The sequence below is a fragment of the Pristis pectinata genome, chromosome 17 (assembly GCF_009764475.1).
Source record: "Pristis pectinata isolate sPriPec2 chromosome 17, sPriPec2.1.pri, whole genome shotgun sequence".
NCBI lineage: Eukaryota > Metazoa > Chordata > Chondrichthyes > Rhinopristiformes > Pristidae > Pristis > Pristis pectinata.
In genome coordinates this window covers 10,884,741-10,907,082 of record NC_067421.1, presented here as the reverse complement: position 1 = coordinate 10,907,082, position 22,342 = coordinate 10,884,741, and the positions used below count along the sequence as shown (strand labels likewise).

The window sequence follows — 22,342 nt, the reverse complement described above, 5'->3', positions numbered from 1 at the left end:
CACGTGAGTGGAAATTTGCGTGAATATTTCGTTACGTGCCGAAATTTGAGACTTCATAAGGTGAATCTTCGAAAGTGTCTAGAAGTAGACTTTTGTCTCAAAATTTCCCTTGGTGTCAATAATGGCGCGATGGGTTCGCGGTATTGCCGCATTGTTGTTCTGTTTCCACAGTAAGTAAAACGTCACATCATTACCACTACTGCTCTTTAAGTTGTGCTGATATACTGAACGGTTCTAAGATAAATTTGTTATTTCCTCAGCCATAAACGCGGAGCCAATAGTGATTCAGTCCCCGTCTATCTCAATTTCGCCGGGGGAAACCGTTCAGATCACCTGTACCATGTCACCAGGTAGCATCGGGACGAGCTGGTACAGGCAGAAACCTGACAGCCCTCCGGTACTGTTGTGGGATACGGACAACGATAGAGCTTTGGGAATTCCAGATCGATTCACTGGTTCCTTGGACCTTTTCCGCAACCGGATGCAATTAACCATCACCAACGTGCAATGGGAGGACTCCGCCAATTATTAGTGCGGTGTGGGGGAGGATGATGTATTTACCTTCGGGGAAGGGACCAAGCTGAATCTGAACAGTACGTAAATTATTGAACGTGGGAATTTGTTAATCACCAAATTTCGATTGTTTACCCTTTCAGTTGTTAGTATTGGGACAACAGCATCAGTGCGCAATTTTTTCTCTCTGTTTACACATCGCTCGTGAAGTTTTTACCAAATATTCCCAATATTAAGGACTAAAAAAAGCATCCCTTTGCCTGGTGGAGTGAAATACTGTTAGAGGAAATTTCTGTCATCCAAATATATTTACGCAGACTTTGAAATTCAGCGTCCAGGGGGCTTTAAATAATAACCAAACACACAAGGTGCCTGATATTAGGGACAGGGTAAAGTCTTGAATTGAGCACAGAAACGATTTTTAAGATTTGCCATGACGAGTATTAAGCTTCGAGAGCAGATGGGAAACAACAAGAGTGGAAGTAGCAACAGCATGGATGAGGTGACAGCAGCAGTTGTGCTGCGCAAGAGGACAGGCGAGGATGTGATTGAGCCGAAAATAGCGAGCACATTTCCATCTCCGCGACATCACCTGACTTGATTTGTAAATTATTCCGGACTCTCTCTCTCTCTCGCTCTTTATTCCCCAATTTTGCAGTCATCCAAAACTCTGTACTCGGTGTCCTGACTCACACCCATTACCCTTGTTGACGCACATTTTTCCATAGTTGAACGATGTCTCCATTTAATAATTTTCATCATTGTTATCAAACCGTCCTGAGAGCTGACAACCTTCAATTTCTGTCATCTCCGGTCGTCTTAGATTTGTCGTCTCTGCCTTGCTGCCTCTGTCTCGCTTTCCTTAGAACGACTCCTAAAACGATAACACTTTGCCTAAAAATCTGCTCCTGTCACTTGGTATCGTCTTCTCTCGTTGGCTCAAAAGGGCAACTTTAGAATGTTGCTATAGGACATGCTGTGTAACGGACAACGTTATGTTAATGAAAGATATTATAATTACCGGAGAAATGACGGTGTTTTGTTTACGCAAGGTATTTTAAGAAAGTGTACTGCCTCAGCTCTAACGGCGATCAAGCAGAGTGCATGACACGCTTCAAAGAGAAGTAGAATAATAATTGACAAGAGCAAATATTGAACTGAGCTTCAAGAAGCCGTGTTTGCGAGATCGACTTCCTTTGGGAATTCTATGTGCCTCGCATTGTCTTACAGATTGGTTTAACCCTGTTCTCTAGAGCATCGCGGAAATGTCTGACCGTAATCAATCCTAAAAACAAAACTAAAACAATCGGATGCCTTGTTAATTCCCATTAAACCTCTTGCAAGAATTTATAACTGTCAGTATTCTAGGGCATGGCCTGGATTTCCCAGAACAATTACTCATCTACGAGCAATCCAGGGCAGCGCAGCAATCAACTGCCACATTAATTACGCTTTATATATCTCCGAACATACCTTCAGAGTTTGCATACTGTACTTCTTCTTAGTAACGACATTCGGTTTTCCTACTCATCCTATGATGTGTGTCATGGACAGTTCAATACCCGACAAAATTAACTGTTATTTGGCAACATTATATTGGAATGTGGTATCATGAGATATGCCGAAGTAAATATCTTTCAGTGTATCCTATTTTAGTTAAAAATTCTTGCAACAATAATATCAATGGTCATTTTATTTCATTCGGTTTTCAAACGGAATTGTCCCCTGATGTTTTGAACATTACTGACTAAAAATAAAAAATCCGTTTGCTTGGCGGAGAGACTTAGTTTAAGTGAAAGCATTGCCTATAAAATATATTTATGTAGAGTCAATGTCAGGTGAGCTTTAATGAATAAATAGAAAGTTTAATAAATTTTTGATACTGCTTAACCCTGGAGAGGTCAAAAAGCCATTGTTGAGATCTTACCGGTATTGCGAAGCTTGAGAGCGGACGAGAAAAGTCAGGAAAGCAAAGGCATTGGTGACTTTTCACCAGTGGATGAAATGAAGTAGGAGCAAAACAGAGTAAGTTATCGAGCTGGAAATCTGTTTCTTCTTCCTCAATATCGCCATCGTAACTTTTCCAGCTTACACCTAAGCTTCCCCCGCTCCATGCTCCACAAACGTAAGCTCCTCTGAACTCCGTTTTCTGTGTTCCAACATTCTTTTCCTCTGGCTTGGGATCTTCTAATGTTGGGTTCAATTTTTGTATTGTAATGATTCCTTGCAATATCGTACGTCGTTAAAAGTGCTACGTGAATGGACATTGTGGTAATTATTTGAAGGACATTTAGAGAAATTAGGGTATTTCCCCCACGGTGTTCTGAGAACGTGTTGTATCCCAAATCTAAAAACCCAATGCAGGTCAAGCTTTAAAGTGTAGTAGATAAAATCATGCAAACACAGATGTCGAGTTATGTTTTCAAATCTCGGGCTGCGAGATCGACTTCTTTCTGGTCTTTGAGATTCTAAGAGTGACTGAGTGTCGGGTTGTCTTTGACCTGTTTACAATCCTATGCACGGTCCCTAAATCTTGTTGAAATTAACGTTCGGCCAAAGTTATATGAAAAAACTTATACGACACGACTTAATTCCATTCAAACATATATAAATGTTAATATTTAAGGGGACTTTGCAAATTGCTGCAACTGTCGCTTATCTTCGAGATCACCTTCACGATCAGACACAGGAACCGCATATTATACAGACTCAGGGCCAAAATGTTTTATCTTTTTGTGCACTTTTCTGAATATGAATACACCTGAATACTGCTCCATAGCTTTTGTACATTAATATTAGATTTTGTACCTGTATGTGTCATTTGCAGTTAGGAAGTTTAGTACCTCAGGACACGTCGGTAACCTGCCGCGATTTTAACTTTTATCAATTATTGACTATCATTCTGATATATCAGGTTGGAACTGGAAAACGCGCGATACCAAAAAGAATACATTCTCTTAAATCATAGATAATTTCATTTATAATCTATATTGGGAAATATGTATTCCAGGCCACTGTCAAGGAGTTAATTGTCAAACTATTGTTGACTCGCACTACAATCTACAAACTTGAAGGGAATAAAAGTGAGGTAAATTTGTGGATTTGAAGGCGAATCCTCAGAACAGCAAAAGATTTGTCGCCTGAGCGGGAATCCCTGTGTTGCTGAGATGCGTCTTTGCACGTGAGACGGTCTCAACGCACTTTGAGTGTATCCAGCGCTGCAATTTGTGAAATAGCACAAATAATCCGCACACAGTGTTCTCCCACAAATAGCAATGTGAAAATGAGGGTAGACTTGCCTCATCGGTATTGGACGATTAATACATATTGGCGAGGATATTTTTGAGTTCAACAACATCTTAATTCCAGGAAATCATTTCTAGCATTGACATACGTGTTGAGAATCACACATTATTTATTGTAAAATGATTGTCTTTATTGAAATGTCATGTTGTGTGACCCCCCCACTCTGGATCTGTTCCCCTGAAGCAGATTGCTCGTGTGACGCGATTGCTGGTATTGGTATTGGTTTATTATTGTCACTTGTACCGAGGTACAGTGAAAAGGTCGTCTTACAAACCGATCGTACAGGTCAATTCATTACACAGTGCAGTTACATTGAGTTAGTACAGAGTGCATTGAAGAGGTACAGTTATAAACAATAACAGTACAGAGTAAAGTGTCACAGCTACAGAGAAAGTGCAGTGCAATAAGGTGCAAAGTCACAACAAGGTAGATCGTGAGGTCATAGTCCATCTCATTGTATAAGGAAACCGTTCAATAGTCTTATCACAGTGGGGTAGACGCTGTCCTTAAGTCTTGTGGTACGTGCCCTCATGCTCCTGTATCTTCTACCCTATGGAAGAGGAGAGAAGAGAGAATGACTCGGGTGGTTGGGGTCTTTGATTATGCCGGCTGCTTCACCAAGACAACGAAAGGTAAAGACAGAGTCCAAGGAGGGGAGGCTGGTGTCCGTGATGCGCGGGGCTGTGTCCACAAGTCTCTGCAGTTTCTTGCGGTCCTGGGCAGAGCAGTTGCCATACCAAGCTGTGATACATTCAGATAGGATGCTTTCTATGGTGCTTCGGTAAAAGTTGGTGAGAGTCAAAGGGGACAAACAAAATTTCTTTAGCCTCCTGAGGAAGTAGAGGCGCTGGTGAGCTTTCTTGGCCATGGCGTCTACGTGATTTGACCAGGACAGGCTGTTGGTGATGTTCACTCCCAGGAACTTAAGATCGACCGCAGCACCATCGATGTAGACAGGTGCATGTACTCGCCCCCTTTCCTGGAGTCAATGACCTGCTCTTTCGCTTTTTTTGACCTTGAGGTAAGGTTGTTGTCATGACACCATTCCACTAAGCTCTCTATCTCTTCCTGTACTCTGACTCATCGCTGTTTGAGATACGACCTACAACGGTGGTATAATGTGCAAACTTGTAGATGGAAGTACTTGCAAAATTTGATTGATATACTCTACACTCGGCGGGGGCGGGAACCTGGCAGCGACAGCCAGTCGGCAAAGCGGTTCAGGCATTGATTATCCGCAGGCCTCACGGATATTTAAATAGCATTTTGCCATCTTCTTCAAAATTTGTACGGAGCTTGAGACAAAAAAAAACAAACGAGGCTAGTAGTAAACTGAGTGGAACCGAATGATTTGAGATGAGTGTTACAATATTTTTCCAGTCAGCATTACTGAATATTTAAGTAAAATTCAGATTTGCTATGCATTAAATACACAGCTCCTTGGATACATCGTCTGCGGAAACTTATCTCAGACTAAAACATGACAATGTACAGTGTGATTTTAATCTTTCATGTTCACAACACCTCCTGAATCATTCAGTTTCGGTTCCAAAGTCTATTTAAAAGGCAAATAAGTGAAGAACATGGGACAAAATTGTTAAATCTGCGATATGTTTGAGGGATCTGTAAATTATGACATTAAACATGTGCGAAGGTTTGATTTGTTTCCTTTGAAGAAGATCTGATATTGTCTTATGCCATGTGTCGATATTCAGAAAATATTGCCATATTATAATATTTGCAAGGATCTGGACTTCTGTCGCTGCGCAAGTTGTATTAATGCTGTTTCGTTGGACGAGGATTTCATAGGGATCTCATGATATCGCCTTTAAAACCAACGAAAACAACACGGGTTGATTCAGACTTTGATGTCAATCAGTAATTGATCTTCCTGCGTTTGTTTCTATTTTCAGGTCCGCGACCACCTGCGGTGACCGTCCTCCGGCCTTCAGCAGAAGAAATCACGAGAAAGGGCACCGCCACCCTGGTGTGTCAGGTGAGCAGGTTTAACCCGGGCGCTGTGGATATTGAGTGGACCGTGGAAGGCAGTGCGAGGAAGAATGGCGTTGAGACCAGCCGCGTCCAGCAGGACACGGACAACGCGTTCAGTGCGAGCAGTTACCTGACTCTGCCAGCCTCTGACTGGAACTCACACGACCTTTACTCTTCTGTGGATAAACACTAGACTCAGGCAAACCCGATTAAGACAAACATCGCGAGAGCCGGCTGTACCTAATTTAAGAAATTTATATTCTGATTTGTTAACGTGAAAATAAATATCATGTTTCGATATTACACGTTTGATTACTTTAAAACATCTTGAATCACAGCAGATGCTCATCATATGGGATTGAATCCTCTGGCCACGATCGCATTCCAAACTGATCAGAGGGTTAGTTTAACAATAAAAGTGGAATACCAGCAGTAGTAATGTTTTGAATATCTGTTAACAGATATGATAATAACAAAAAATGATGTTTCGCGAAGTAATCTGAAATTTTCTTCTCTGGCTAGAGAAATTACACTTTTAAATGAATAGCGCTCATGGTGAGCTTTTAATACGTACATTGGTATATATTAAGCTTTTTATACATTGATATATTAATCTTTGCAAAGTAAAACTAAATACCTAACACATTATGCTGCAAGGCTGAATGGCTAATAACCAAAACAATATGAAAATCCATCTCTGCTTAGTTATTTATAAAAAAATGCAAATAAATGTCAAACATGGCATTGGATCATTGGATAATATAGGCAGGCACGGTAGTGTAGCGGTTAGCGTAACGCTATTACAGCGCCAGCTAGCCAGGTTCAATTCTGACCGTTGTCTATAAGGAGTTTGTACGTTCTCCCCGTGTCTGCGTGCGTTTCCTCCGTGTGCTCCGGTTTCCTCCCGCATTCCAAAGACGTACAGGTTCGGAAGTTGTGGGCATGCAATGTTGGCGCCGGAAGCGTGGCGACACTTGCGGGCTGCCCCCAGAACACACTCTACGCAAAAAGATGCATTTCACTGTGTGTTTCGATGTACTTGTGAGTAATAAAGGTATCTTATCTTATCTTAAAATATATTGTTAGGAGGGTTAAGAGATTAAGCAACCGTGGGTCGGCATCTCCATGAAAAGAACTAGGATACCTGGTGCAATTTCTTTTCGGTGACTGAGTCTCACAAGTTAAGGAAAAATGTAGAAACATCCCCATTCAGATAACCCGGACTCACTGCCGTGCAAAATTTTCGCATGACATAATTGTTATTTTGTAAACGATGCGATGATTTTCAAGCGTCTTTCTGTAGTCCTTATCTTTGCGCAAACGTTAATATAACAAACCAATCTATCTCAGCTGCAGGGTGATGGACGGTTTGAATCACAGCCGCCCAGGTTTGACCAGAGTCGCATTTATTTAATACAGTTTCATAATAATAATGAAAATTTCGCCACCGCATCTTCCACTAACATAGTCTGCATCCAGATTGATTACGGATTACACGCAGAACAACTCAAGATTCAATCTCCATCAATAAAAGAAAAAAGTTTTGATTGTTTTCCAGAGGGCCACAGTATAGAATAACCGGGGAGTGCTAGATTTATGTAGAACTGCTTGGCGTTTCACACTTTTAAAGCAACGAAGGAAACACAAATATTTAGTTACCGGAGTTGAGATAATCTACATTCTGGAAGGATGAATAAACGGGATGGTTTGCTCTGGAAAGGGGATTATTTTTATCGGATTTAGCATGTGAATTATGATACATTGTGGCTGTTGAGGAACTGAGGTTTTCAGAGCACGGTGACATAAATACGTATATAACTACCTTGGAGTCAAATGTACAAATATTTGAAACTATGGGCTGGCATTTGGTTGGGAGACAGAAGATAGAAAGAAATGGTTGAGGGCTTGTTCTCTGATTGGCTAGTTGAGCGGAGTTCAATTGGGGTCAGAAGACATGATAAAGTATTTTGTCCAAAACGGTATTTAAGTGATGTAAACTGCGACGATTGGTAAAGATTAGGGGGAAAAAACGATTCAGTGATTGAGAAAATAATGGCCGTGCAAATGAGCGTGGAGAATGATCAAGTCACCTTATGGTCCCGGGTTTCCTGTTTGGGAGCGGACATGCCTTACAACCTCGCCGGCTGCTGAACTTGTCTTCTTTGGTCCTGGAAGTCCAATTTCGCTGGCCGAGAGTGTCGCAGAGACAAGCAGCGAAGCCTTGACTGCCTAGAGCGTTGAATGATGGAATGGCATCTTCTGATGGCCAGAACTGGCCGGTCTGTGAAAACCCACCTTGAAGCCTTTGACACAGGGAAAGACCCACTCTCAGCTTAGCTGTCGGTCAAACTGTTGGAACTGCTTTAGAAACAGTGTAACGTATAATGTTTTAATGTATAATGTTTTAAGGCAAACCTTCTTAAAATGATGGCAAGTAAACGTACTGAACTACTAAAATGAGATCCAAATAATTAAACGTATGATACATGAATTAAATAATTAAGCTAAACTTAAGTGACACTTGCCTTCCTTTTTACACCTACAATCTTCATTCCGATGAACGAGTTCATGGATCATGCGAAGGTCTGGACAGAGTCTTACAGAATCTCAGGAAGACGCAGCGAAACTCCTGGATTACAAGGTGTATCCTCCGATAGAAAATGGTGGGCAGCACAGCTACGTTGCAGGCAGTGACGTTGTCTCACACCTTTAGTGAACCAGTTTCGATTGTGTGCACTGTCTGTGTGTACTGCTCAGGTTCTTTTCGTTACTCCCAGTTTCCCCGCTGTCCTCCGGTTTCCTCCACAATGCCAAAGATGGGTTGGTTGTTAAGTTAGTTAGCCGCAGCAAAATATCCCTACTGTGGGGGGTATTGAATGGCGAACGTGAAAGAATAAATTGCAGAAATAAGTGGGAAATGGGAGCAATAAGACTACTGGGAGAGACAGCATAGACTCGACGGGACAAATGGCCTCCTTTAATTTCGTTGTAAAATTTGGAAATATCTGATAGAGGTCCAACAAAATGCAGTAATGAGACAATGACCTACTTATTTGCTTCAGAATATATTATGAGGATTATTTCCTAGCCAGGAGAACAAGGACAACTTGCTGGGTTTCCCTGAATTTCCACGTTGTGAGCTTTTCAATTCAGCAGAGACATTCTCCACGCAATGGTTTAAACAGGTGAAGAAAAATAACTCGTCATTTTAACTAAAATTCCAAACCCTCAGGCCATTGTCCCTACTTTCTCCGTGATAATTTCACCATGGTAATTTTGATTCCTTGGTGATGGTGTGGGGTGGGGTGGCGGCTCTGGGAGGGGGTGGTGGCAATTTTACTCTACTGATCAGTGTTCTTCTGCTCTTCGGAGTGCCATGCTTTTCTGACATGTCTGGCTGGTTGGTGCAAGTTCTCTGAGATTTTCACGACCCGCTGTGTTCCACCAGATGTTGTTCCTCATGATCCAGCATCTGCAATCTCTTACTTCTCAGAGATATGTTGTTGCAGTTTCGCCAGATATATGAGGAAAAGATTGCTTGGACCCACGCTGAAGTCAGCTGGGAGTCAAATGACAGAAGTATGTCCTGAACAACGTGCCTGCTACATGATGCCTTGAAATCCATTTTTGAAATATTGCTACGTAATATTCACCTCTCTTTGCACACATCACACCCGTATGATTGTGAATATTCTCCAACGTGTATATAATAACTTGTCACAGATATTTTCATGGGGTCTTGCTTCTGACATTTTTGGTGTTAACTTCAGCAGAAATTTCCAGAGACGATAGTCACAATGCCCTTCCCTGATAGGTGTAATAAGGACTGGTAATCTTACTCCTGCATCCTTGTCTTTATTTAAGGAATAAACTGGATAGCCTGTGAGCTCGTTGTTTATCTGACGGTAGATTATTAATTAGTGATCTCACAATATCCATTACACGTAAATGTGTTATGTACTCATCACGTGGTTCAACGGTACAGAATGAATTTCACTTCAGAGGCATCAACCTCCACTCGTTCCCTAACTCACTGATATTTTGATAAGGACATTTCCAAATAAAACAAAATGTGCCTTGCCTGGGAGATAGGCCCTATCGTGCTACCGGTGGTGAGCCATCTGAGCTGGTAAATGGAGTAAGGCAAGTGTGGACTTACGTTCTGCGGATCCCCGGGTGTTGTATTGCTCCTTTGTGCTCATTGCTCGGAAATGGCGAGGCTGAAAAATATCCGTTTTGAATTTTTGCCGGCTATGAAAGTCTTCACGGATCTTGCATTCTGCTGAACATTCCCGATGCGGAGACGAAATGGAATAACATTATAATCCAATCGAAAGGATCATTTCAATTTAATTTGAAATTATTAAAATTAAGGAATGTGCACATACATTCATTTAATTGTTGAACAGGTTTCAAAAGCTAACAAAAAACGGTGACGCAAGTTCGGCTAGTTCAAAAATTAACCTTTCCCTCATTAGCGTTCATCTTGATTCAACTGAATGGGCTTGTGGTTTTGTATACATTTACTGGTGTAACTACCGGGGAGGGTAAAGATTTTCTTCTCCACTGCTGGACTTCATATGGACTCCACGTGAAGTCCAATGTCTGAGGACTCTCTGTAATCCACGCGAAGAACGTTGTCAATAAGTTCAGGTCATCCATGTTTTCCTAAGATTCACAAAATTCCTCTCACATGTGGCATGGTAAATACCGGCAACTTGACATGGAACTGCCAACTATTCTCGGCAAATTCTGGTCTGTGTTTCACATGCGAGTTCACCTGAAGGTGGCGCGAATGCATCACGTTTTACTTCATATGATTGGCGAGTAAAAGAGTTATTTATTTCAATATTTCTCAAAAAAACGTTAATTGAGATTCCGTTCTGTCGAAATAAATACTGCAGCTGAGGAACAATGTCCAATTTCTATAGGACCTGGGATAGATCTTTAGCATCACCCTCACGATGTTGTCGATGTATTGAGCATCTGCTATATCCAGTGTGTCAAGGGCTTTCTTGACATTATATGGAGTGTATTAAACTAGCTGAAAACTGGCCCCCTGTGATAGTGCAACTTCTTGAGGTGCTGAGATGAATTGAGCATCTGGTCTTTCAGGCTGAAGGCAATTCAGGTTTCGCTCTCCTGCTCACATGCTACTTTCCGACTCCATGTTCCTGGAGTCACCCATTTCCACTGTTATTTTTTTTTACTTTTTATTATAAGATGTAACAGGAGTGCAAATCTGCGATCTGATCCAATGGTTGTGGAGTACGGACCGCATTTAGAGAAGCGCTAGTTCGTAATATTCCACTTCAGTGCATAAGCTGCGAGTTGCAGCCTCTCATAATTCCTAATTCCTATCCAAGTAAATATGTTACTATTCCTGGAATTCTCTTCTAGGCTGATCACCTAATTTGTTTCAGTGAAAAAATGGCAGCAGCAAAATGAGAGATGGACTAACTTAGGAGATTTCGCTGGAATGAAATTTTGCAAATGCTTATGGCTCACTGAACTCAGTGTATCTTTTGTTTTAAACAAGTAATCCTGGCCTCTATCCAAGCTATTTATCGTGAAACTAATGCCTGATAACTCAAGGATTGCGTAGGAGCCACTCTATTTTGAATAAATGCATCCTTGACAATGAAGGTTTTGTCTTGATGCAGGGTCTCGATCTTAAACATCGGCCAACCCGAGGCGTTCACAGATGTTACTTGCCCTGCAGTTCTTCCAGAGGTTTTTATTCTGTTGTTGCTATGTTATTCCGCATTCAGTGTGGTCTTTACGGCAACTCATCGCAATGTTGTTGTTCTCCGCCCAAATATACGCTTTGGTTGCGATTCCCCGTCTTTCTTCACTGCAGATTTCCACAAGGGACAATTCTGATTAATCAGTTGGTGGAGAGAGGTAGATGCTAATCTGCAAGTAGTTTTATTTTCTGACTTTTGTCCATGGTCTAAGACCTCAATGGATCTGAGGTAAATTGCTCCTCGTGGAATTTCCTCCAAACTGTCCATCCCTGTACTGTCAGCATCTTCAGTGGGTTAGTTCTCCTGGTGCAACTGGACATAAATAAAGAAACTAGTTGACATATGAAACATGGATTTTGGTTAATTTTGTGATTCTGGCTAAAGGAAGATATCTTTGGATTTTTGTGTAGACGTGTCGGTCGGATTGACTGGCCGGGCTCTGTCTTGTATTTGCCCATATTAATGCCTTGCGAAGTTAATTTGTGAAGTGCGAAGTTTATTTGGATTCCTTCGTTTTTCACTCTTCTGCAGCAGTTCGATTCAACTTATTTGGATACTGGAGGGTGTTAGGAGGCAAACACGTCATTGTCTGTCTGGAGTCCAAGTTTAACTTGCCATTAATTTCAAGGCAACAATCGTCGCATTCATGTACCATCTACCTTTGGCCAGTAGGTGGAAATGTTGTTCCACGTAAATTTCATACTGAACTGCAAGAAGGAAGGGTGACATTCGCCTTTGATACCGGAGCGTTGCATGCAAATAGCAGATTTTGCGCACTGTTTCCCAACTTTGAAAAATCTGTCCCGCAAAATAATTGTCACGTATTTTCCCGAATGGAGCGTGTGGCCGCTTCACCGCTTGCACTGCCCATTCCAATGAACCTATCTTCAAGGGCTCCGAAAGTATCAGATGACCCTAAGATGGAAGCTCTGTGCGTCAGCATAGCGCCGAACAACGGAACCGAATGAGGTCGTTAAAGCTAACCCCACTCACCAAGATCCTATGGAACACTGAGATAGACCTTATATTCCATCGTCGGCTTTGCGCCCAGTGATATTGTTGACTATTTCGATGTCTTTGACACACAAAAGTATTTATAAAGTATTAAGAAAAATGAACAAGATTTAAAAAAACATTGAAGAGGTTTGAAAATTAACTTGTTAGAACTTATAACAAACACAAATATTTTAAAATGCCACTAACGTTGTTCTGAGCCTTCTTCCCCACTGCTCCGTAATCCCCATTTAAATGAATTGGCTCGCAGATCCGGCGCAGCGGGATGGGAGAACAGACTTCCTTGTGTAAATGCAATGGCCAGGGAATCTCGGTGTCTATCAGAACCCCAGCAGGGTGCGTTTCGGAAAAATCACTGGTGAAGAGCAGACGTTCAATGTTAGACTTCTGCATTCACGCAGAACTCCAGACACATTCCGGCACTGGCACCGCCAGGAAAAGTATCTCGAAAGTGAAGAACACAGACGTTTACCGTTATCGATCCCAGGAACAATTTTTCGCAATTCAGAAAAGGCAATGAAAATATGAGAATATATGAGACACATGGTTTACAGGGCCTCATGAGACCAGGCACTAGTTCAGCGAAACCGTGCCCTCGGTGAACTTTAAACAACTCCCGCAGGTAAAACTTCAGGTGAAGATTTATAAAAAAAGTAAGTGAAGTGAAACAGTCATTGTTCTAGAATGCCGTAAATGGGCAGGCTTATTGTTTAGTAACTTCCCGGCGATATTCTGAAGAATTGCTCCCAAAGTCACTCTTATGTTTCTATATTTCCTGCTTTCCAGACACTCGCGGCCAGACTCCAGTAATCCAGTAACCTATGAGATTAACCATTATCTCAAACTCTTCTGGCTACCAGAACGCCAGTATTTTTCAAATGCATTGAAGGGGTTTATCGCCAATGCGCTTCTATTCGAAAGAGTGAACATAAAAGTAGACGCATGGGAAGATGTTTACATAATATCCACTGCGCAATTACGATTATCCCCAAGCAGCCCCAACCATATTCAGTCATGAGGGTACCGAAGGGCAGAAAATCCGGACGTTGGAAACATAGAAAAATAGGAGTGGAAGCAGGCCCTTCGGCCCCTCGAGCCTTTTCCTCCATTCAATGCTATCATGTCTGACCTGCAATTTCAGTATCTATTTCCACTGTCTCCCATATCTCTTGATAGCCTTTGCATTATCTATCTTCTTCTTAACTATATGCAGCGACTTGTCCTCCACAGTTTTCTGTGGCAGAGAAATACAGAGGTTTATCACTCTGTGAGTGAAAAAAATTCGCCCCATCTTAGTAATAAGTGTGGCAGCCCGTATCCTGAGGCTGTGCTCGCTTTTCTGGACCTCGCAGCTGGGGAAACGTCCTCCATGTACCTAGCCTGGCAACTCCTCTCAAAATCTTGTACATTGCCATGTGGTAATTTGAATGACATTTACTTCCATTCTTCTAAATTTTAGTAAATACAAGCACAGTAGATCCGATCTCTCCCTAACCTACAGTCCCACCACCCCAGAAATATGTTGCACTCCCTCTATGGCAAGCAGATCCCACCCAATTTCAGGTCATCGCCATATTTAGAAACATTATATTCGGTTCCTCCATCCAACTCATTGATATAGACTGTGGGTAGGTGCAGCCTAAGCACTGATTCCTACAACTGACTGCCTGCTTTTTATTCTTAGTAGGTCAACAAATTGTCAAGACATGCCAGCATATTGCCCCAGTCCTATATAATTTATTTTTGCACACTAAACTCTGAGGTAGGACTTTATTACAACCTATACGTCTGTAATATCTTGATATCTCCCCCAACTGATTTTCTGAACAATGTGCTTGCATTAGCTCCCCGCTAAAATTTCTATTGCCTATAGAACTTGGGAACTGGCAATCAGGGCATCCATTATTTCCATGACGACCTCCTTTAGTAATCATGGTTTGCTGATTATCTACTAATTTTCAGGATTTATCGGCTTTTATAGAATATATAGAAAGTAGAGGGTATACTTTTTTATTCATAATCTGCTCTGTGCTTAAGGTGGCTGCTGATCTCCTTCAGATGGCCGCTGGGCCTCCTTCTTCTTCAGCTCGAGCGCGGGAAACTCTTAGTGCGGGAAACATATAGCTCATTAAAGAAATAGTTAACCCATTCCTAGGGAGACACTTTTGATTTAGTGTAGCTCATTAAACCATGGTTAGCTCATTCCTAGGAAGACACTGTTGATCTATTGTGTAACTAATGGTCGTTAGGGTTAGTGCGACTAATGGTTTTGCAGCAGTTCTGAAGCTGATAGTTTTTTTAACTGATAAGCCAAATGCCAGCAAGTCTCAGAAATCATAGGTTATAGGGGCACATTGTAATGTTTTATAACCGTTAGCCTTGTAGCGAATAAGTCTAGTATTGATTTATAACTGATAATTCTGTAGCCTAGTACCAGGACTCCCAATACCCATAAATAATTGGGGCACCCTGCGATTGAGACAGGAAATGACTGTGGCGAAAGACAAATGGTTGTGAGCCAGGAGACAACTGTGGAAGGAGCCAAATGGTAACGGATGAAACTGTGAAGATAAGAGAGGACATGATGGATTGTAACAATGTAATTGAGCGAGGAAAAAGGGTATAAAAAAGGCCCTCGAGCTTTGCTTGGGGGCAGTCGGAGAGGGCAGTAGTCAGAGGGTGACTAGTAACTGGCTGTCTGACTGTCACAACTTTTCTTTGCAAATAAAAGTTTAACTTCTTGAGTAATCATTTGCTTCTCCTGGTCATCTATTTACTGCGGGTAACCACGACACTTTCATCCCAGTAATTTCCTGCGCACGACTTTGAATGTTAGTCAGTACCTCTCCACCGTCATACCTTTCAATGCAACTCCCTGACTTATAATAGGGAACCCATTCCTTATAATATAGTTTCCATCATTTTCATTTAGGCCCGTGGTTTGAATATTCTTGCACATTCACTCCATTTGTAGCAGACACAGGAACGCCTGTCTCCCTACCTGCTCAACCAACCACGGAACCTTCCTCACCGTTGCTCTCTCTGTTTACTTGCCTCCTGTGGCCTTGCCTCCATAATCGTGGTACTTCCCTGCTCTGACTTCACTCGCTCAAGGAACTACCACTCCCAACAGCACCCAAAAGAGAAAACTTGACTTTGGCACCCATATTCCAGGAATAGCAGGCAATAATTACTGAATCCCTCTCATTTCTGTTGCAAGATTTTTGTTTTACGAACTCTCCTTTGTACTTCAAACAGACCACCTCTGAAGTGACAGGTCGCGCACATTCTGTATTTCTGCATAACTAACAGCTCAAGACCCTTCTTCACCCTTCATCTTCGCATTAGAAAATGCACTACTTTAATCGGTCCAAAGATGCTTCTCTTGAAATTGTGCTGAGCTGTCACGTAAAACACCTATAAAATATTTGTTAACCTGTAACAATGTACTAACTTGTATCAAGGTATTAACAATGCACCTCTCGGTTTGTAATCTAAAACCGAAATTTCATTGAAGCAGAAACCTAAGATGATTGTTTTGAATGTTACCCTGCCCCACCGCACACCGGATAACACACATGATTTTTTATTTTTTAAATCTTCAGTGTTTGTTTTCGCGCAATAATTTATTCGATTTACAATACATTTATCTGCCTGTCTCTTGCCCGTGCATGAACCTCTCTTCCTCGGACAACTGAAACAATTATCGCCCCTCACTTACTCCCGTCGGTGGCAGTATTGGTGTTTGCGTAGCTTAAATCTACGGTGAATCCATTGTTCCTCCCCGTTTTTCCGCACAGTTTACTCTGCTGCTTTCTGCTATTTGACTGTGCACTTCATTGTGTTTCACTCTTTCGTCTCGGTGCTACGTAAATATAAGTAAATTTCCGACCCATGATTTCATATTTCGTTGTCATGTCGACACTAATTTGTATGAATAATTAATAGATAGTGACGTAACGATACTTGACAGTTCTTAAAGGTAGGCTTGAAAGGAGCCCAGAGCCAATCTTCTGTCGGAAAACATTCCTTTATCTCCTTCACCATGGGTGAATGGATTCTTGGTCTTGTCGCGCTGGTGTTCTGTTTCCACAGTAAGGACAACGCATAATCCATAATATCGCTGCATTTTACATTGTGTGGATATTTGACGATTCTAATATTAATTTGCCTTTCATCAGATATATTCGCAGAGATGGTTTTGACTCAGTCCCCGTCTGTCTCAACTACTGCGGGACAAACTGTAAAGATCACCTGTACCATGTCAGGAGACAGCATCGGTAACTACTACGTGAGCTGGTACTGGCAGAAACCCGCCAGCGCCCCTGTCTATGTGTGGCATGGAAGCTATGGTATAGGTCCCGGCATTCCAAATCGATTTCTTGGTTCCGTGGACTCATCGAGCAACCGGCTACTTTTAACCATCACCAACGTGCAACTGGAGGACGCCGCTGATTATTACTGCGCTGTGGATAAAAATTATATCTTCACCTTCGGGAAAGGAACCAAACTGAACTTGAGCAGTAAGTACACTTTGGACATACTAAAATTTGTAATTTGCCTCTTTTCAGTTACAAACCTTTGGAACAATAATGTTTCAGTGTCCATTATTTTCATTCGGTTTGAAAACACTGATCCTGTTGTCTCCTAATCTTTGGTATATAAACCACTAAAACAAAAAAAAAATCGTGTAAGTTAGTTCAAATGTCATTAAAATATATTGATGTAGTTTGGGATTCGGTGACCAATAAGCTTTTAAAGATAACAAAACTAAATGGCCCCTGATATTATCGACGGCGTTGAATCTTGAAGAGGATTTAGGAGCCATTTATTAACATGTTACCACTACGAGGCTTCAACTTTGAGAGCAGATCGGAAAAGTCAAGAACTTAAGCATCAAAAGCATAGATCAGTTTTCACCAGCGGATGATCTGAGGTAGGAAGAGAGCGAAGGAAGTTACGGACGTGAGAATTAAGAACATCTCGTTCCTCCTCCGCAATATCGCCCGACTTAACTTTTCCAACTTACGCTTCACCTTCCCTCGTTCTATGCTGAAGAAACTTTAAGCTCCTCTAAACTCTGTTCTCCTTTTCTCCACTCGCACCTAAGTCCCTCTCATCCCTGCTCCCCTTCTGTGTTTGTTGACTTATATTTACTCCCAGTTAAGAGATGACTTACTGTGAAATGTCTCACCCTTCTTATGACATCATTCTCAGGGTTCGAACATTTCCATTTCTGTAATCTTCGGCCCTTTAACCCTCTAAGGTCTAATTTTCGCCACTTGATCATCAGCGAATTCAACGTCTTCAGCCAATTACATTTCTTTCAGCTGTAAGTGTTCCAAGCTCTGGAATTCCATCCCAAAACCACTCTACGTCGCTACCACTCTTTGTCCCTTTCAAACACTCTTAAAAGTTAGGACTTTGCCTTAAATCCTGCTCTTCTGATTTCAAATGTTTATGGGCTCAATTCCAATTTTGGTCTCATCCTGTTGCTGTAAGGCATTTGGTGTCGTTGAAAGCACTATATAAAGGATTATTTTGGAATTATTTGCGAGGGGATTGGAGAAATTAGGCTTCGTTTTTAGCCAATGTAATCTGAGAGCCAGTAGTGCCCCATATGCAAGGAAGGATCCATGACTGCGCGTGGAATGTTTGAAGGAAAGTAAATAAACTATACACAAGGTCAGAGAGTGAAGTAAGTTTTAAAAGCAAGGAGATATAAGATCGACTTCCTTCAGAGCTTGTAAATATTATAAACCTCCAAGTCTTGGATTGTCTTTTGACTGGTTTCCATTCGGTCTCGGCAAATGTCTATTTGTCAAAAACTGAAAACCGAAACATGAAAGAATTTTGTTTTACAATTTCATTCCCATGAAAACAGCTCCGTGATTGTAGAACGTTAACTGCTGAGGGGAGAGTGTGGCAAATTGCTGCAGCTCTCGGTCATCTTCGAAATCACACAGAGGAACCCTAAACGCCTCAACGCCACGGCCAGGTTAACTCACTTTGATAGGCACAGATCTGAATATGAATTTTACGGAATGTCCTGTCAGAGGTTCTGTACACCAACTCCAGCGGGTTTTGAAGCTGGTTCTGTGATTGGCAGCACCGAAAATTTAATATCGGAGAATGTACCTATTATCTGTCATGATATAAAAATAATATTCCGATATTTCGAATTGGAAAAGGGACCCGGAGATATAAAGGAACAAATGTATTTTCTAAACCATATCTTATTTAATTAATAATCTATATCTGGAAATATGCATTGCATGCCTGCGTTAAGGGACAACCTCATGATGAAGCTGGGGCGACTTGGCAGGGAAAAAAACGATACTCTAAAGCGATCGTAAGGACTGATCAATATTCCACCGGACAAAATAATTTTCACTCCACAAATTTCGCCTTCATTGTGGATGATGTAGGAGTAAATGGGACTTGAAGCTCACCTTTCAGTGTGACTCAGATTGCAGTTTTCGAATTTGAATAGAATGAAAGGACAGCATTTGAAAGCTAATCCTCACAACAACAAATCCATTGACGACTGACAAGGGATTGCGTTCTGGCTGAGACACGGTGCTGCACCTTTCATTGCTCCTCAATATCAGATGTTTACAGCAGCTGTGACTCTGGATCCCAATTACACGAGTGTAAAAGTGATACTTAAAGACACAATATTCTTTTTGAAACATAACCTCGACCTCAAGTTCCCGTTTTGCAATTAACTCACGGTCGGTGCATTCTGTCATATTAAATGGGGGGGGGCAGTTATGTGTGTGGGGGTGGAGGAGAGAAGAGACGAGGACGCGCCAGCTTCAGCAACTTTACTCAGGATATTTTAATGTAGTTTTGAATTTTTATTAAGACAAGGAACAAACTTGCATTGATGTCGCACTTTGCACAGCCTGTGTCCCAATGCTTGTGAGTGCATTCAGCACCGCAATTTGGGAAACGCTGCAGCCAATCCGCGCGTCCTATTGTCTCAGAAACAGCGATGTGAAAATGAAGACATAATTTGTTTCATCGTTTTTGGGTGATGGATAAGTATTAGGATATTTCTGGTGTCAAATACGGATTATTTCGAGGAAGCTACAGTATATATACTGTAGCATTGACTGATTTGTTTAGAATAACTCGATTTTTTAAGGAAATGATTGCTTTTATTGAAATGGTATCTGACCTTCCGAGTCTGCATCTCCCCGAAGCAGATTCCTAACGTGACTGGAATGCTGGATAGGTTTTTGAAAACGTGTTTGATACGTTCTTCTTTGGGCGCGGCGGACCTTGGTAAAAACTACCAGTCAGATAGAGCGGTTCAGTCAGTGTTTGTCCAGATGTTGAATAGAAATTTGCCACGTCATCAAAATCAGTGCAGAACGGGAAGCAGAAACTAATAAATGGGGGTGGCAGTAAATTGAATGGAAGTGAATGTTTTAATCTTAATATTACAGCATATTTCCAGTCCGCACGGATAAACGTTTGTCCAAAGTTCGTATTTATTACTTATTAAACCCACGACTGTACATGTTTGTGGAAACTTGAATTCGACTAAAAGACAGCATAAAGCATTTGCTTCTCATTCATTATTCCATCGCTCTCCGACTCTCCACCCATCAATTTTAGTTCTAAATTCCATTAGAAACGTTCATAAGGGAAAGAAATGGGACAACATTGAAAAATATGCAGTATCTTTGGGGGCGCTGCTGATCTTGAAATACAAAATGTGCGATCAGTCTGAATTATTTTCTTTGAAAAAGAAAGATTTATTTTTGTCATTTGTCATGTGTCTATATTCTGAAAATATCCCCGGATTATTGAATTTTCAGACCTCCGGGCTTCTGTCGCGATGCAAATTGTATTAATGAGGTTCTGCTGGATAAAGGTTTTCGTAGGGTTCTAGCGATGTAGATTGTAAAAGCAGAGAAGAAAGACACTGCAGCAAAAAAAACGCAAATTGCTAGAGGAACTCAGCGGGTCAGGCAGCATCTGTAGAGACAAATGGGTCCTGATTCAGAGTTGCAGCCCGAAACGTAGTCTGTCCCTTTACTTCCGCAGATACTGCCTGGGTTGATTTAGATGTTATTGTCAATCAGTAATTGATCTTATCGCATCTGCTTCTATTTTTCAGGTCGGCGCGCCCCCGTGGTGTCGGTCCTCCAACCTCCAACGGAAGAAATCAGGCGAAAAGGTACGGCCACCCTGGTGTGTTTGGTGAGCGGGTTTAATCCGGGCGCTGTGAACATCGAGTGGACTGTGGACGGCAGTACGAGAAAGAATGGCGTTGTGACCAGCCGGGTCCATCAGGAGACGGACAACACGTTCAGTGCGAGCAGTTACCTGACTCTGCCAGTTTCAGTCTGGAAATCACACGAGCGTTACTCCTGTGTGGTTGAACACGAGACTCAGGCAACCCCGTTTAAGGCAAACATCGCGAGATCCAGTTGTATGTGATTCAAGCAACCTATGTGCTGATTCGTTACATTTTAAAATAAATATCATGTTTCGATACGACATGATTGATTTAGTTTGATTTATTTTCAATCACAGCAGATGTGCAGTGTGCCTGCTTGAATCCATTGGCCGCAATCTCATTCTAAGCTGATCAGAGCGCCAATGTAATTACACAAGAGGAGAAATGCAATAAAATCTTTCTTATCCCCCATAGTGATCGATGGCTTTGTACCAAAAATGGCGATATTTTGAACGTCCGAGTTTAGATATAATGGTGACCAAAATTTGATATTTCATGAATTCATCTGACAACCTTTGAAATAAACTATTGCTGGATGGGTTTCGGGATTAAGTATCCTCGAGTCGGTATTTCTAAAAGAACTAGGACACGTGGTGCAATCTCCTGTCTGTTGCCTTCTCACGCAATTATACCCAAATGCACGATTCGACTTACAGCTAAATTTTGACATTCCGTTATTTTTATTTTCTAACCGGTCGGATGACTTTCAAACGCCTTTCAGTATTTACATTTACGCGAGTGTTAATCTCAAGTCAAACTCTCGCAGCTGCAGATTTATAGAATCTTTGAATCACTGTCGCGCAGTTTTGAGCAGTCGCCTTCGTTAAATACTGTTTCACGATAATGACAACCTCGCCACAGTATCCACCAGGGTCATTGTCTATTCTGTTTAATTTCGGACTCAGCACCAGTAATAACACAAACACCATTCTCCTTGGAGAAACGAGGCCAATTCCCATTGGTTTCTAGAGGTCTAGGGCAGTGAATCGCGTGGAAGAGCTGGATTTATGAGGAGTTGTTTTGGGTCTCACACCTTTAAAGCGTATTAAAACGCACACAACTTTACACTGTGGCTACCCTAGTTGGGATAAGCAACCATCTGGAGGAATGAATAGATGGGATAATTTGCTCTGACAAGGAGATTGATAGGAAGATTTAGCGTTTGAAATGTGACACAATGCGGCCGTGGAGACACTGATTCCACAATGGGTGAGAATGGAACCGGATTACATAAATACAAGCAGCATCTTCAGGTCAAATGTACAATTATTTGAAAATGTAAGCTGGCAATTGTTTGGCAGGTAGGAGACGAAAGCAGAATTCAGAATTGTTCTCTGATTGGCTGGGTAGGTGGATACCCTCAGGGGTCAGAACAAAGAGTGACATATACGAGTCTGCGGATCGCAAAACATCAGGAGGTGGAGTAAATCGGGAGGATTGCTGAAAATGAGAAAATAAAGAGATAAAGTGATAAGCAAAATAAAGGTACGTGAAGATAAGCACTGACAGTGATGAT

General features: G+C 41.7%; 1 protein-coding gene and 1 pseudogene across 1 annotated transcript; both read left to right on the top strand.

Annotated features, from left to right (window-relative positions):
- The first annotated feature begins 121 nt into the window (after positions 1-121).
- LOC127579184 (immunoglobulin lambda-1 light chain-like) lies at positions 122-6,055 on the top strand (annotated as a pseudogene).
- Positions 6,056-16,528: 10,473 nt separating this feature from the next.
- On the top strand, positions 16,529-21,086 carry LOC127579179 (immunoglobulin lambda-1 light chain-like). Its single transcript, XM_052031788.1, has 3 exons — positions 16,529-16,666; positions 16,754-17,095; positions 20,704-21,086. The coding sequence occupies exons 1-3, from the start codon at positions 16,618-16,620 to the stop codon at positions 21,024-21,026; spliced, it is 714 nt and encodes a 237-aa protein (XP_051887748.1). The 5' UTR covers positions 16,529-16,617; the 3' UTR covers positions 21,027-21,086.
- Positions 21,087-22,342: the final 1,256 nt, after the last annotated feature.

Coding starts and splice junctions, on each gene's coding strand:
- LOC127579179 (XM_052031788.1), top strand. CDS start 16,618: ATGGGTGAATGGATTCTTGGTCTTGTCGCGCTGGTGTTCTGTTTCCAC. Junction 16,667..16,753: donor GCTGGTGTTCTGTTTCCACA/GTAAGGACAACG, acceptor GCCTTTCATCAG/ATATATTCGCAGAGATGGTT. Junction 17,096..20,703: donor AACCAAACTGAACTTGAGCA/GTAAGTACACTT, acceptor TCTATTTTTCAG/GTCGGCGCGCCCCCGTGGTG.